General features: G+C 37.5%; 1 protein-coding gene across 1 annotated transcript; it reads left to right on the top strand.

Moving 5' to 3' along the window:
• Positions 1-67: 67 nt before the first annotated feature.
• Positions 68-11,295, top strand: LOC111863137 (DEAD-box helicase Dbp80). The gene is made up of 10 exons (XM_023849183.2): positions 68-311; positions 540-784; positions 2,225-2,317; positions 2,657-2,759; positions 3,143-3,257; positions 3,813-3,990; positions 4,629-4,866; positions 5,915-6,077; positions 6,740-6,931; positions 9,462-11,295. Exons 1-10 carry the CDS (start codon positions 252-254, stop codon positions 9,524-9,526), a joined length of 1,452 nt encoding a protein of 483 aa, XP_023704951.1. The 5' UTR covers positions 68-251; the 3' UTR covers positions 9,527-11,295.
• Positions 11,296-16,578: the final 5,283 nt, after the last annotated feature.

Genomic DNA, 16,578 nt, shown 5'->3' with positions numbered 1-16,578 from the left:
CGATTTGGGTCGTCGGACCATGGATCAGAATCACGGGTATATCTATTTTGGGATTTCAGTTTTACACTTTGATTCCTAGCGTCAACGTGATTATTGTACTAATAATCGTAGTACTAATCATATGGTATCCGTGATTTAGCTCTAAGTTGTATAATCTTCACCACAACTTGTTGTCACGTTCAGTTCTGTGTTTCTTTTTAATCTTGGTGCTGTTGTTTGTCGAACATTTGAACTGTGTATTTTATTTTCTAATGGCAACAAATATTGACTGGGCAAACTCTGCCGAAGAGCAAGAAAAATTAATCACAAAGGTACTCTATGTCACTTCAATTATTCGTAGCGTAGTAGCGAGTATTAAAATATTTTTGTACTGTGTGTGAGGCTGCAAGGTTTATAATATGAATGGATGTATATCACATATGTATGTATATATATATGTATAAAATACATAAAGGGATGTGTAAAATAGAGTATCAATATACTCATCTTATTTCCTGAAAACTTGTTCTCTTCCCTACCTTTTAATTTTTACATGATAGGTAGACAATCTCGTTTTGTCCAAGAGTGACCCAATCCCTAATGGAAGTCCGAATACTGAAGGTGTGTCTGGAGATGGCCTGGAAAACAAAAGTACAGATGAAGCTCCAATTTCTCCGGCTGAAAGGTCGCTGCTACAGAAGATCATCCGCAGAGGTTTAGTAGAAAACAAGAATGATATTGAGGTCCAACGAAAGGATCCTTCATCGCCCTTGTTTTCTGTGAAGTCATTTGAAGCACTGAATCTGTAAGTTTATTCCTCTTCCTCTTATTATCTTCATTCCATCAAATTCTCCACAAATAAGAATATCTAACTAATTCTAAATTGTAATCAACTGTAAACAATTGTAACTATTGTAATTTTAATCTTACTCATATATTAAATTGTTAATATTCAGAATTAACTTGACTTGTCCTATATCATGTACAGTGATATACAGTGACGAAATCAATCAATCAATCTATTTGCTGTCAAAACATTTAGCAATAAAAATGCAATTGTTTACTATTAGACCTTTCAAAAGCATATAATTATATTGATCACAACATTTTTTATCAGTAAATTATACCAATATGGAGTTCATCATTATATATGTAAATGATATTCTGCATCAAACACAAGGTAAAACAATAATGCAGTCTGGTGATACATCAATACTGAATATAGGATGAGATATAAAGGAACTCCAGAAAACAACCTCTGAAAATACGTGCTAGTAGAGCAATATTTTGAAACATTTTATTTTGGAATCTGAGCAAAACACACTACATTCTCTTGCAGATGAAACAGTGCAGGGAAGTAAATTTAAAAATCCTAATGAAAAATAAAGAAATATTCAATGTAAAAAGTAGTAATTTTCTTGGGGTTATGATTGGCAGTAACCTAAGCTAGGAAGTACATATTAAAAATGCCTGTAGTTGAATTAGCCATAACCTATTTATAATTAATAGAATATATAAATATTTTGTAAGAAGAATGTTGTATTATGGTTTGGTTTATCCCCTTCTGGCATATGAAATCATTGGGGGGCAGATTGCAAAGGCACCCACTAGATTCATAATTACCCTTCAAAAAATGGCTGTAAGATTTAAAGTGGGGTTAAAGCTATGGGAAATATACAGAGAAGTTTTAGACAAGTAAAATATTAACAATATGCTATACATTCAAGAAACCATCTTATATGCAAAAGAAAAGGGTAACTGCACTGTAAATAAACAAATACATTGTCTTAAATATATGCATAATTTAGAACTTTAGAAGAGTAAAGCATCAGTAGCAGGTTCCATCTTTTATAGCAAATTGCCCAACAACCAGGTTAAAGAGGAATTGAAAACTTACGTATTAATAGATGCTATTATTCAGTTGAATATTACATCAATGAAGAATTTTATAATATTGGCTGCTGATGGGCAGATGTGTAGAATATTTCTAATTTAATATCATTATTTTTAATGTGTGTTTTTTTTTTGTAATAAGTTAATATTATCTTTATTTTTGATGCTTCTGTTATATTTGTAATAAGTTTAATATTAATTATCATTATTGTAATTTCTGTAATGCATAACATGGATGGACTTATCCTATATCAATGTATTTTGATCTCCAGGATGAATTTATTAAGAATTGAATAAAGGAATAATTTCTTCACCTGCATTAATTGAATGATTCTGAATTTTCTCCCTCCAGACACCCGCAGCTTTTGAAAGGTGTGTATGCAATGGGATTCAATGCACCTTCGAAGATACAAGAGACAGCACTGCCAACACTCTTGGCTGATCGGTAAGTTTCAGGCTCTTTGATGATAAATGTAAACTTAAGAGTTTACAAATTGAATCTTCGTGGCTTGTTTGATCACATTATTAATTAAGATCTGTACAGCACATATTTAGACCTGTTTTGTTATGTTTATTTCTGAACAGGAAGTTCCAAGGAATATAACATCCATAGTTAGTTTTTACTAAGTAATCGAAGATAGTAGCAGATGAAGGATGTAGTGAGACCAATGTAAATGTGTGTGACTAGTCATTGGTCAGACAGAGTGGTATAATTGACTTTCAGCAATTCGCACAAGAGCCAGACTGCTTGAGAGTCTTACAAGAATCTGGAATTCTCTTTCAGGCCACAGAACATGATAGCCCAGTCTCAGTCAGGCACAGGGAAAACGGCAGCATTTGTACTGGCCATGCTGAGCAGAGTTGACCCTAAGAAGGAGTACCCACAGGTGAGTTGCCATGAATACAGCATGTGCAGTGGTCATTACCACTGTTTAAAATTACAGGAAGTCTGTAGTAATTAAATTGTGGGCAGTTGTGAATATAACATAATTTGAAGTCTGTAAGATTCTCAATTTCCAGAGATGCAATTTTCTGTTCTGCCAACATTAAAACTTACCGATTCAAAATATTGATTCTATGACTCGTCATATTGCCAGGCTGGGAGGTGGGAGGGGGCATAACATGGCTAGCCACTTTAGTCCTACTGTGAAATCTCTGTATGCCAATGACTGAGATATTGGGCCCACACATCTTTCATCTCACATGGCATTTCCAGTTGATGTAGAGCTGTGTGTTATATGAAAGCTCTGTGAATGACAACTGCTTTCAGGTGCTCTGTCTGTCTCCAACATATGAACTGGCGATCCAAACTGGTGAGGTGGCTGCAAAGATGGCACAATTCTGTACAGAAATTAAAATACGTTTTGCAGTGCGAGGAGAAGAGAGTAAGTAATAGCCCATTTTGATGGGGGTGACACACATAGCAGTGCAGTTCCTCATTTTCTAACAATCCCACCATTCAGTGCTTTAAGGCCATATTGGGGTGAATATTTTGTAGTCGTTTTAAAGGAACGCTTTGAGAGGTTTGTCATACTTCAGGGGCCACATAGCAGCGGACAAGCATCACACAAATGCGACATGGGGAAGCGAGTAGCATATACATTTGTTCAGGGTCGAGCAGTAAAACTAACTGCAGAGGAGGGTCAAATGCTATTATTTTGTGATGGCATCTGATGAACTTGCAGATCATGAAATAAGAGAGTTTATTTGATCATTAGAGGATCAGCTGCTTAAAGACAGATTATAGTGTATGAATTTCCATTTCTATCTCTACAGCACACAGGGCCCAGTGGTGGATCCTTGGACTGGCCATGGTCATGTAACAGTTCTGTCCTGTGAGTGATTTCATCTTAGAAATGGATCCTGTCACCATTACCAGATAGGCGGAAGCTAAGATGGTCAAAAGATCATAACTAGAAAAGTTGATTCTGCTGTTTCAGTTCCTCGAGGGACAAAGTTGAAGGAGCATATCATCATAGGGACACCAGGCAAAGTGGTGGACTGGGGTGTGAAGTATCGGTTCTTTGATCTTGGGAAAATCAGTGTGTTCGTCCTTGATGAAGCAGATGTCATGATTGCTACTCAGGGACACCAGGACCAGAGCTTTCGTATCCACAAGTGAGTCGTAGTGCTTGTGGCAATGTTCTCATCTGCAGTTTCTCTACGAGACATGATCAGAGCACTAGAGGAGCAAATATTTTGGACTTAATTCTGTCCTAAGACATATATTTCATGTGTGTATTCCATTATAATGCTCTACTGGGTCAGTGGTAAAATAGGAAATTAATGGAGCTAGCTCAAGATTGTGTCCTGTTGTGGACTTTTTGAACCCAGATGCATACATGATGGCCACATTTCAAGCTAACCCTAATTTCTGTGTAACCAGGTTGCCAGGAGCAGCCTTATGATCTATCTGTGGTGCTTGTAAATTCACCTTAGGTCTCTAAAATCATGAAGCACTTTGTTACATCATTATTTCCTCAGTTTCACAGCCGCTTCACATCTCTTGGATCCAGATACTTGACTGTACAGTTTTTTTTAATGTGCAGCGTTTATGTTGTGTCTTAAATCTGTCTGTGTTGCACAACTACACGAAAGTTATTGCAGTATGTGAAAGCCTAATATATGGTAAAGTATGTGTAGACTTTTGTCTGTTGATATTCTTGTAACCCTTTGTTTAACCACCGCCATGCCCTATCATTACGATACAACCATTGCTAAAGAACAGTTTTCAAACAATGCATTGGGGTTTTCAGGTTGCTGTCACCGAACTGCCAAATGATGTTCTTCTCAGCAACGTACGAGCAGGATGTTATGGAATTTGCAGAGGGTATCGTGTCGAACCCCGTGGTCATCCGGCTCAAGCGAGAAGAGGAGAGTCTTCACAACATAAAGCAGTATTATGTGATGTGTCGCAATCTTGAAGACAAGTATACTGCTATTGCTAACATCTATGGTGTTGTTACCATCGGCCAGGCCATGATCTTCTGTCATGTGAGTTGTTTAGCTGCAGAAACAGTCATTGCATCCCCCGGGTAGTGCAGAATGAGCAACAGATCTGGCAAAGCTTCCCAAAAGAAAAAGAATTTGAGTGCTCTATTGGGAAGCAAGAAGCAAAATGGGTTGAATGATCCCAAATGCAGCCATTGGAAACCAGCCAACCAACATTAATGGTATTTAGCTCAGCTTGTGATTTTACTGCATGGTAGTGCAGTGTAGCAGTTTTGATATATTGAGACGCCTGAGGATGGCCATCTAAGGCCGAAACATGTTGTGTTAAAGTATAAGTAAAGAGAACGGAACAATTTGTTGCATTATTGACGGTCTGTGTTATACTTAGACGTTTTAGGCTATGGCCTCACAATCACAGGATGTGTGGGGCTGATTCGTGTCTTTCCAGGCACCGTTCACAAGTGGGGTCATCAGTTGTAAACATACTGTAGGGCTCAAAATGAAGTTAATGAGAAATGGTAATAAATAATTGAGTCTTGTTAATGAAGGAATGGCTTTTTGTGTTTTTCTTGTATGTAATGCGTGCCGAATGGGAATGTTAGACATATTTCATTTGTAAAAACTACAGAACAAATTTCTTTGAAGCTTAGTACTGAAAGCCTACGTCAGAAAATATCATGCAGTTTTAATTTTTCTTTGTATCTGTCTCCTTCTCTGAATAAAGTCTTAATGATACCGCACAGATTTTTAAAAAATTAGTGATTGCAAGAAAAAAATGGTATATTACAGACTCTGTAAATCTCTGCAAGTTTCATTTACAACTTCTCTGGTGCAGTTAATATTAATTAAAACGCAATAAACTTTGACTCCAAGTAGTATGTTATCTGTGGTGAAATTTCATTCATTTAATGAAGAAACGTACAGAATCTCAAAGAGCCCTCTAAAAATGTATAACGAATCAGTTGTCAAACTTTTTAGAGAACCACTGAATCCTTTGTGATTGATGGGTGATGTGTTACTGGACAACAGCAAGAGCACAAAGGTTTTTGAACACGGTTGGTTATTGGTGTGTTTCATATGCCTTCTTTAGACACGCAAGACAGCATCATGGCTAACAGAGAAGATGTCACATGATGGACATGCAGTGGCACTGCTGTCTGGTGACCTTACTGTAGAACAAAGAATAGCTGTGCTGGATCGCTTCCGAGATGGCAAAGAAAAAGTACTAATTACAACGAACGTTCTAGCCAGAGGTGAGTCGCACACTGTTGTGCATGTGGCAAAATGAAGTTTTGTGATATAGACTCGGTATTGCATCACTGTTTAGTCCTGAGCCGTCCTGTTTTATGTTTGGTATATCCTGGATTCAAATCCTTGTCTGCAGACTTGTTATTCTGACTGATTGTAGCCAGTGTCTATCTGGTTTTGTTTGCAGCAGAATTTTAGCATATAGCAGAATGAGGCAAGTCTCAAATATTATTATTTATTGTCTTACATCAAAAATGATAAAGCATAACTTTGATACACGGTGTATATTAGATTGTAATTCATTGTATAAATGCCTGGTGCTTTAACAGATATACTCACAATCAAATTTGGATTTTATATTGGATTTTTATGTTTAAAATAAATTAGCAGAAGTTTCAGGTTCTCCTGAATCCTATATCTGTACCATTAATTCATTCCCAGCATTCTCTTTTACCCTGAAGCTGGAGGCAGCAGTTTTCTCAAAATGTTCATAATGTTCTATCATACTGTGCTTTGTCACATCTCAAAAAGACCATAATCATCATAGTCACCAACATAAGGACCGCATATCTCATATAAAATTAGATTTCAGCTATGTATATTGGTGTGTGTGTGTGTGATGTATGAACCAGCCCCACAGTACTGATGTATTGGTTCTGTCTGCTAGGAATTGATGTGGAGCAGGTAACGATTGTGGTGAACTTCGACCTTCCTGTTGATCTCCGACGTAATGCCGACTGTGACACATATCTTCACAGGATTGGAAGAACTGGGAGATTTGGAAAGGCTGGCATTGCCATCAACCTTGTTGATGGCCCAGAAACAATGGCGTTGCTTAAACAGATTGAGGACCACTTTGGTAAGTGTAAATGTCACACCATGGGTTTTCTTCATAATGGGTGTCACATAATCAGATGTCAACCATGTTGAGTGAAGGATTTTGGGAATTTTGTATGGCATACAATTCAGAAGACAATCTCAGTGGCCGCATGGTCTAAGGCGTGAAGTGTCTGTCTGCTCCAACACTGGGATTGTTGGTTTGAATCCCACTTGAAGCATGGATGTTTCTGCGTTTGGTCTGTGTTTGTGCTATCCTGCGTTCAGGTAGTGGCCTTGAGACGGGCTCATTCCCCGTCCAAGTGGTCCTGCCGTCTTTGTAAAAGATCAAGAAATTGAAAAGGCGGCCAAGGTCGAATGAATGGCTGTAGAGTCATAGGTAAGCAGATAGGTAGGTTGAAATCTGAAAGGAACATGTTAGCTATCGGTCTGTAGTAATTTACAAGGTACCATGTAAAGGAAAGCACACAAACTGCATGATACTAATAAGGAGGTTAGTCTGAAAGTAAGTGTGTATGTGAGCCGTGTCCCTTGACCCTGTGGGTAAAGAACCCAGTTCTTCTACCCACTTAGACCTGTAACCACTGCTCAATATGGGTAAGGGACAGGCTCATAAGAAACGACTTGCTTGTAGCGTGATGCACTATGCCTCCCTAAGGTCGAGTAAGGGATCTCAGGGGAGGAAAACCACTGTCGGCACAATGGGCCAGGCTGGATGGATCCACTAGTCAGAAACAGGTATGGAACGTACAGCACAGGTATACATAAACACCACTGGCATTCTTAAACATATACATAAATATATATTAATAACATATGTATATAGATGGGCCCACCTGAAGGGCAGTAACCGGTCAGAACATATGATAAATGAATGATACAGAACTACGCTGTGCCTAGCCGCACAGAACTCAAGTCAGGCACGCCTCATGGCATCTCTCTACTTCTCCAGTACAAGCATGTACTTAGGCAAGCCTTGAGGGCACAAGGAAATATAAACAGCTTACATACATGCCTGAGGGGCGATCTGCTGTTTAGCACAACCTTACACAAAGCCAAATTATCCTACGCCACACGGCGTTCATAATCGAAAGAAAATAATTACTTCAGTAAGTCACTTACTTGTATTGCTGAATTTACAAACTCAAAGATTTACTTCACGACTTGATCGACCCTTGACCATGTCGTGAGGGCACTCTTCCCCCTTCAGTCACTGCTGCGGGCCAAAACCGAATTTCCAGCAAAATCAATTAAACTTTACGAAACGAAATTTAGACGCAGTGATGTTTCCTTTCTGAGGTCAACGGGAAAAGAGAACGANGGGGGGGGGGATACAAAGTCAGCTGACCTGACGTCAGCCAAGGACATTAGCCGGAAAGAATGGAAACGCTCGCATCCTGGCGCTTGGGGGGGGGGACTCCAAGGAACTTAACGAAGAAGAACCGTTGCACGGTTCATATGAACCCTTCCAGGCTGTCACTAGGGTTATACCTTGTATTGGGACCTCATGACTTTCTTCGAAGTCCTTTCCACTGCATGCAGTATAATCCTGCCATTTGATACTATGTGGTATTGGCTACTGCCAGTGTTTTTAAATAAACTGTAAATAAATGAGGAGTGAATGAAACCAAATCATGTTCATATCTCATCACAAAAATGTGAGCGGATAGCTAATAAACCCTTTGAATCCCTAGTTCACTCATTGGTCTCTAATGCCACCAAAGGCTGTTCACAGTCTCTCCATTATTTTAAAATGTCATTAAAATCACATTAAATTAGAACATGTTTCAGGTGTACAAGGCCATCTTCTTGCAATTATTCGCCAGTTGAAACTGCTGCACTGTACTAGTCCATATGACAATGCATCCAGTGCTCTTACACATTGTCGTTCGTACTGAAATGTGTTTGTTTTGGACTGAACACACTCTCTTCATCCTTCATTTTCATTTTGCGGCTCCGATGTTCTGCCCCCTTCACGTGTAGCTCTCTGTCCATTATTAATAATGTGTCCTACGTTTTTGAGACTGAGCAGGATTGTATAGCTGTAACACCCCTAGACTTTCTCTGTTTTTTACTGTAACTTGGAAACAAAATTTCCCTTTCAGTATGACACATAATGGTCTTTATTGGTGAGTATCTTGGTGTCATACACCACAACACTGTCAGAACTTTGAATCATTCACCACATGTTATTCAGGACAACTTTCATATTAAGGTGACAAATGTTAGAGGCACAGAAATGAGTGGGAAGAATGTGTAAAATGTAGCCTTTTATTAATTCCAGGTTTTTTACATTTTGATTGACAACGCCACAATTTCATTCACCAGTTACTCTCTGTTGAATACTTGTGTTGTGTCTACAGACTGGCTCTGTTTTTCCTACTAGTCAGTGGTACTAGGGGCATTTTTCAGCTGGAGGTAAAGCAGCCAGAACATGAATCTGCTCACCTTCATGCCGTGTTGAGAGTTAGACAGTATGGAGCTAGCTAGCTGTACGTGCTTTCACTGTCCTGTATGTGCTCAGGAATTGAAGCTGTGGTGTTATTTTGCAGGCAAGAAGATCAACCAGTTAGATGCTGAAGATGTGGATGAAATTGAGAAACTTGGACAAGAATGAAATTTGTTCTTTTGGCTGGACAAGATTATTACCAAAGTGAAAACAAATTTTAATAATTTTCCAGTTAATTTAAAGATTGACAGTATATGAACGAAATGCAGCAAGTAACGGACAAAATGTGAAAACGCAGAGAAGGAAATTTTCCTCCCTTTTGTCTGGTGACAAAAACAAACCTAGTTTCAAAAATGTTTTGTTTGATAAAAATAAAGAATGATGGACAGTGTCCAAAATAATAGGCATGTGTGCTTATATTTCAGATCGATATAGAAACAGAAAATTATTTATTATAGCTGCAGTGATATTAAGTGGCAGTGAAAGTGGGGGATCCTGTAAGAATAATATGTTCCACGTTAGTGTACTTAGGAATAAGTGTCTGCTCAGGCAGTTAGGTATTAGCTTTTACTGGAAGTCCAAGGTTCAGATCTTAGAGCATTTAGTGTGCAGTCTTTTATGCCGAAGTACACTGAACGTTTCTTTTTTAACAAGTTGTTTAGTTTTAACCTTTTTGTCATTTGCTGCACCCCTATACCATGATTCCCAACTGCCCAATAAGTCTGGTACATTTTCATCGGTTGGAGCAAGTGAGTGGATATGGAATGCAGAAGTTTGATTTCAGTCTAGAAGTACAGTATATCATGGTTTTATTTCATCCATTTGGTGTAGACTGTACGTATTGTATTTTGCAGCTGGACATGACCCCCTATTGCATAAAAGCTAATGGGAGACCCCTTGGAAGCATAAAATGGTGGTGTCAGATAGCTTTGTGGATACAGATTGAAAGTTGAAAACCTTGCACATTTTTTAGTTGAATTAAGCATATTCATGTGATTTCAGTGATATGAAAATTGACTTGGCAATGCAAGTATACTGTAATGGCTGAAACTCTAGTGTATGAAACGATGTGGGTTTTGTTTCCAATGACTTAATTTAAATGTGTGCTACTGAATTATGTGACGTATCATTTCCAGTGTTAATGTTATCAGTTCCTGTTGGACCTACTTGTGCAGAGTGTGTAAGGTGTAAGGTGATGAAGGTGGCTGGCAGAAGAAATGTTGAACAGGAAATATTTTGTGGCTCATTATGCATCTCTTTGAGGGTAGATTGTAAGCTGTCTTTACAGTGTTAATTTTATCAACTTAGATTTGTTGTTCAAATCTATTGCAGTGCGACAGCTGTGGGGTGTAATGCCATGTAGTTCAGAGACAGCCAAATTTTTGAGAGGAACATGTCAAATCCCTCTTTGTAGTAGAAGAATAAGCCAAGCAAGAAACCAGCAGAAGCAGGGTTATTGTGTGCATGTGCTGTTCAGGCTCTGTATATGCTACATGGTGTTGTAACAGAGATGACCATACTTTTACATTTTAATAATAACTTTATTGAGAACCATTTTTAAAATGTTTTTAAAAAATGTAAAAATATGTTTACGTTAAATAGATGGCAGATGCACAGAGAGTGCGACTAAATGTGGGCAAAATTTCATAGCTGTAAAAGTTGTGTTCCATGGAAAATATAATCAAAATATGATAAATTGTGTTTTGTTGGTCTGAGCCGAGATGTTATAACCGAGACATATTTAGAAGTTCAATCGGAAGGGAGGCGCCGTTCAGAGAGAGGACTTTAGCCCGAAAGCAGAGGAATAGCAACTGTTAGAAGCTGCTACTAGGAGACAGCTACTGAAGACTGTAACAGACTGCGAACACTAGTCTGTGTGCTCTAGTGAACTGTAAAGTGGTCAGTACATCCCATTCAGAACCCTATTAAGAGACACTGAAAAGCATGACCATATACTGTACTTTTTTAATAATTTCTTTAAAGAGAACCATTTTTTAAAACTTCTTTTTTGCAGAAAATGTAAAAATGTTTTACAGCAGGCCACTGTTAAAAGAAGATGGCAGATACAGAGAGTGTGCAACAATGTGGGCCAGATTTCATAGCTATAAAGGTTGTGCTTCCATGGAAAATGTCATCAAAATTTGATAAAATTAACATTTGTAAGACTGCATTTGCCGGTCATGGTAGCCAAGAGGTCTAAGACATGCATTGTCTTCGCTTGCTCGGAAACCGGGATTGTGGGTTCGAATCCCACCCAGTGCATGGATGTTTGTGTGCGTTTTTCTGTGTTTGTGTACAGGTAGAGGCCTTGCGATGAGCTGATCACCCGCCCAAGGAGTCCTACCGAATGTGTAAGATCTAGAAAAACCGGTGAACAGAGAAGTTCATGGAGGTAGGCCTAGGCTCACTGGGGCTGTAGTGCCAAGAAAAAAAAGAAGACTGCATTTATAGCCTGCACTTAGTAAGCACTGTATGTGAATTACATATAGAAAAGTGTCCTGAGTGTGTCAGCCAGACTGGATTATGGCAGGCCTGTCTCATCAGCTCAGTAAGTCAGCTGGAAAAGATGAAGGGTCAGCCAGTAATGTAATGAGGTTGGCAGCAGCTGTTGTCATGCCTGGCTGTGGTCCATGCATTACAGCTTAAAATTCAAGAACATGTTTTTGTTTTAAAGTGATGTGGTGTTCTGTAACTGCACTGGAATGGAACATTGATGTGTTTATATCCAGAATATGGCTGTTGATAAAATTTCATATGATAAGTATGGAGTCTGCAGCCTGAGAGTCCATGGATCTGGTATTTTGTGTTGCTATTGACATGTGGTGATGCATAATATTTTTGTACAGAATATTTATTTTATGCCATATCGAAAGTTTGCACACTGTCAATATTACATTGTAATTAATATTATTAAAAGAAGAAGGGTAAGCCATTCACAGAGGGTTTGTTTGTGATGTGCTTCTGTTCCCTTTCCTATTTGTTTGTGGAAACAGATNTTTTTTTTTTTTTTGTAAAAAATGTTTGCTCTATGATATACAGTATGTTCCTTCAGTTAGCAGTAATTCAGCTTATCAAGAAAGCTGTAAACGGTGGTTCCATTTTCATCACCACAAAACATAGTTTTTTATTGTCTTGAAGACAGTTCACAATCTCATAACTTATTTTTCTACCTTTAATACCTTTCTCACATCTTGTTTTTAAAATTACTTTTGGGACTCACATTTATGAATGCCCCATTGTGACCATTTTTCCTGATGCATCACCGAATGTAATGCAGGTTTGTATGGTATATCACCAGTTACATCCATGTTTTGTATCGGTTTGCACAAATATTTAGTGGGAACAAGAAAACCCATTACCTTCCAGATACTTACAATTTAATAAATTTATTTTAATTTTGAAGTTTGGAATTTGTTTCACATTGGGAAGTTTGTTATTCTAATTCATCAGGAAATCATTACATTGGAATGAACTAAATTCAAAATAAAAGGATAATGATGGCAAACCAGAATGTGGGTGGAAGATTCCATTTGTGAATGAATTATTTAAAATGGGGGACCCTGCTTTCTCATTGCTGATAGGCATTCACAGTGATTTATGAAGTTACTCAAAATTAATGTTTGTTTTGTAAAGAACCTGATCAGGGTATGTTATGTGAAATCAACATATTTCCTGATATCATGGTGCAATGAAGTAAATGTTAGTGCTAATAGCAATTTTAGAATAATTTACTGTGTTTTAACTTTTATGATCAATATTGGTATAGCGCAGTGTAATACGATTAGTCTTAATTATCTCCTCTCTAAGTGAAATGAAATTAATCTGCAAGGTGAGCTAAGCTTTGCTCAAAGGGAAGATGATATTAAAGGCCATGATTGTAAGAGTGTTAACTGCTGCCCTCAACTTTAAGATACAGGAATGGAATATGCATTGACTGTGGAGCTTATAAATCATAATTTGCCTTTTCTCTGAGCAGGTAATAAATTAGTTTGCTTAAAAATATATCCACCTTAGTGCATAATTGATATGAAGAACTCTAATTTTATATATGTGAAGTTGCTTGACATCCTAACCCGATGATAGAAACAAATATAAGATGCTAGAGAAATATTTGATAAATAGTTTTCTGATATTGGGACAGGATGGATGTTGTATTTATTCTTTGACTAGTCTGTCACAACAAACAACTTTACTCATAAAGGTACATTTCAGATAACAATTAAGGTTATGTAACAAATTTTATTAACAACAGTAAGGGGCACTTATATGAGGGTGTGTCAGGCAAGACAGATATCATGTCAGTGTAATTTCCCACCACACATATCTTTTTATTGAGAAGATAGAATACCAAAAAAATGCTCAACAAGAAAAATTCTAAAGTAAAATTATCCACTTGGAAGTATCTCACCTTGTAGGTAAATATGAAAATCAGTTCAAAGACATTGCACATGGTTTTCTCATATATGATTCATGGTTGACAGCCTTGTTATTTGGTTCCATTGTCAGTATAGATTAAAATGTAATCAAAATTGGTCAAGCTATTTTTGGAAAAATTTATATTTTGCATTTGGGTCATGCCATTATGTCCCTGAAGATACCACACGTGGATCTATAGATCCACTCCCCCATCTTTATGGTGTAGTGCTTAATTAGCTAAGCACAGGGACAACTGCCTTACTTTGCCACATATGTAGTTTTATTTAGGGATATGGTTTCTGTGAATTAATGAAAGTTAGTTAGTTATTTAGAGAGGGTGGGTTTCCCCATGCACCGCAACCAGTTTGATCTATTGTGCATCCCTCTATGATATTCTACTAGTCTCTATATCCTACCGGTACTGGTGCTTACCATCAGTCCCACCCAGCCAGCGAGACTGGCTCTACTAGCTGAGAGGTATCTATAATGCTTCCCCCATCTACCAGAGGTATTAGAGACTGCTGTTGGGCGGGAATGTCCGTAATTTTGGCTCAGTGACCTCCTTTGGAGATATGAGGTTCTTTTACGTGCTGTAAAGCTATGACACGGGACCCACGGCTTAAAGTCCCTCTCGGAGGACTTCTTCCCTGAATTTTTCCGCCCTTAAAAATTCGACCTCCGCTGGGTATTTGAACCCGCATACTACGAATCATTAATGAATATTGCCCAAGTAATTTTCAAGATTTTTTTAGATGCTCTGGAAGGCCCCACTATTTTTGAGCTAGAGTATTCAGATTCACTGGGCACTGACATATGATGGGTAAACTCTTAGATACCAAATATGAACAAAAACTGTCCAGCTGTGGTAGCAAAGTGTATGTCCATAAAAAAGACATGACATTCCATAAATCACATTTTCTTATTCAGAGGTGTTGAATGTGTGTAAGTCCATTAAAATTGTTGGCTTAATTTGTTTGACAGTCAGTACTTTTTTCATGCTGTGGTGTGTGTGAAGAAGAAATAATACAAGAAATTATATATATATATATATATATCACATTAAGTATGTCTTTCTTCTCTGATACACCCTTTACTTTGTTTAAGACAAACGGTGAGGGACATTAGAGGTTATTTTACAAAGAAGCTACAATTGTGACTGCATATCAAGGAACCTGCCTGGACATACATCTTAATCAGATAGCTTGGAGATACATTTTTATTGGTGATCAAATCAGATGGACAGAAAGGGTAGTCAGTTTTCCCTCATACATTGTTCAGCCCACATGATATGTAATATAGTTAGTGTGTCTTGTAGGCTGAGTTTGTCTGTGATACAGATAGATGCTAGGAGGCACCTTGATAGCAGTGAATTAACTGAACACAGGCATTAATTGTACCATCTACACATGAACACACATGTTGGAGCTAATCATATTCAGTTACAGCTTGAGAGTTAAAACAATAACGTAGTGAAGAACACCCAGATGTTTATGATTGTCCCATTGTGAAGACTGCAACACCTTTACTGTTACTTCCACCTCAGACTTCATCTTAATCAAGCTTTTTGTTGAATACTTATCCTACAATTCTGATTCTTGAACGAAGTTTGTATTTCAAATTTATCTTAAGTTTATTGGTTCATATACAAAGAAGATTCTTTTACCCTGTAAACAGCATGAAGAAATTTATGGATTTCTGTGCATTATTTTCTAACCACCTCCATGGATGAGACCCCTTATTTAGAACCTGATAGTTGCCAAACTGGTCAAAAAATTAATTTTTAAACACCAACCATCCTTTGCCATGTACACAAGAGCTCATCACTGATTCTGTTCAGAGCCAAATGAATTTGATCCCCAACCTCCTCTCTATACCCTTGCTTTAAGATGCATTTTTATATTGTCATCCTGTCTGTGTCAAGTTTTTTAAGTGATCTCTTTCCCTCTGTTTTCCAACCAGATTTTTTTTTTGTGTATGTATATTCTGTTCGATATATTCAGAATGCCCTGCTCATTTTTCCTCTTTATTTGAGCATTTTAATGGTATATGGAAAAGAATACAAAAATGCAAGCTCCTCATTCTGCAGTTTTCTCCAGCCCCCAGCTACTTCTGATATTACAGCTGTAACAGTTAAGTTGTTGATATGTAGTCAATATGCACAAACCATGAGAAGACATACTTCACTTCAAATGCCAAGGACATCAGAATTTTTTATGTAATTAGTGGTGGAATAGTACAAAGTCTTCTAATATTTGGTAGCCAAAAGTGTTTATAATTTTATAACAATCCTACTCCCAACCACATCTTCACTTCCTAGAAGTTCTTGAAATGGGTCAAGTACATACACATTCTTCTGTAATATAATTCTGTGTAGGCCTGTGAAAGTCAACCATTGTTTTGGAGGAACATGTTGGTTGACTTTCACTGGACTATTTGATGTTATATTCCAGAAGACATAAATCTTGAAAACCACCACTGTGAGAACCTCATGTACTTTAAATGTGAATTAGGAATTCCTATATGAGTATGTATAGCTATGAATAAAATAGATTCTAGAATTTGATTTGTTTCATTCTGGTCCATCACACTAACAATATTACAAATGATAAAACAATTCCGTCCAGTGTGACTGTTGAAGCTTTTACTACTTCGCTTTTTAGCACCCTAACATGTTTCGGTCCCTACAGACCACCATCAGAGGGAACATCAATACTTTTAGAAACTACTATTACATTGGGTGTTTTGATTTTTAAAATACATAAATATACAATATTTGTAATATACACTTGGTACAAAATCCAAAT

The sequence above is a fragment of the Cryptotermes secundus genome, unplaced genomic scaffold (assembly GCF_002891405.2).
Source record: "Cryptotermes secundus unplaced genomic scaffold, Csec_1.0 scaffold1274, whole genome shotgun sequence".
In the NCBI taxonomy this organism is placed as follows: Eukaryota; Metazoa; Arthropoda; class Insecta; order Blattodea; family Kalotermitidae; genus Cryptotermes; species Cryptotermes secundus.
The sequence above is the reverse complement of the archived record's forward strand: the minus strand, read 5'-3'. Positions and strand labels throughout refer to the sequence as shown.

What these genes read in the sequence shown, in the direction of transcription:
- LOC111863137 (XM_023849183.2), top strand. Translation starts at nt 252, where the DNA reads ATGGCAACAAATATTGACTGGGCAAACTCTGCCGAAGAGCAAGAAAAA. An exon ending in CTAAGAAGGAGTACCCACAG is followed by an intron (nt 2,760 to 3,142) that starts GTGAGTTGCCAT and finishes AACTGCTTTCAG; the next exon opens with GTGCTCTGTCTGTCTCCAAC. An exon ending in TGCAGTGCGAGGAGAAGAGA is followed by an intron (nt 3,258 to 3,812) that starts GTAAGTAATAGC and finishes CTGCTGTTTCAG; the next exon opens with TTCCTCGAGGGACAAAGTTG.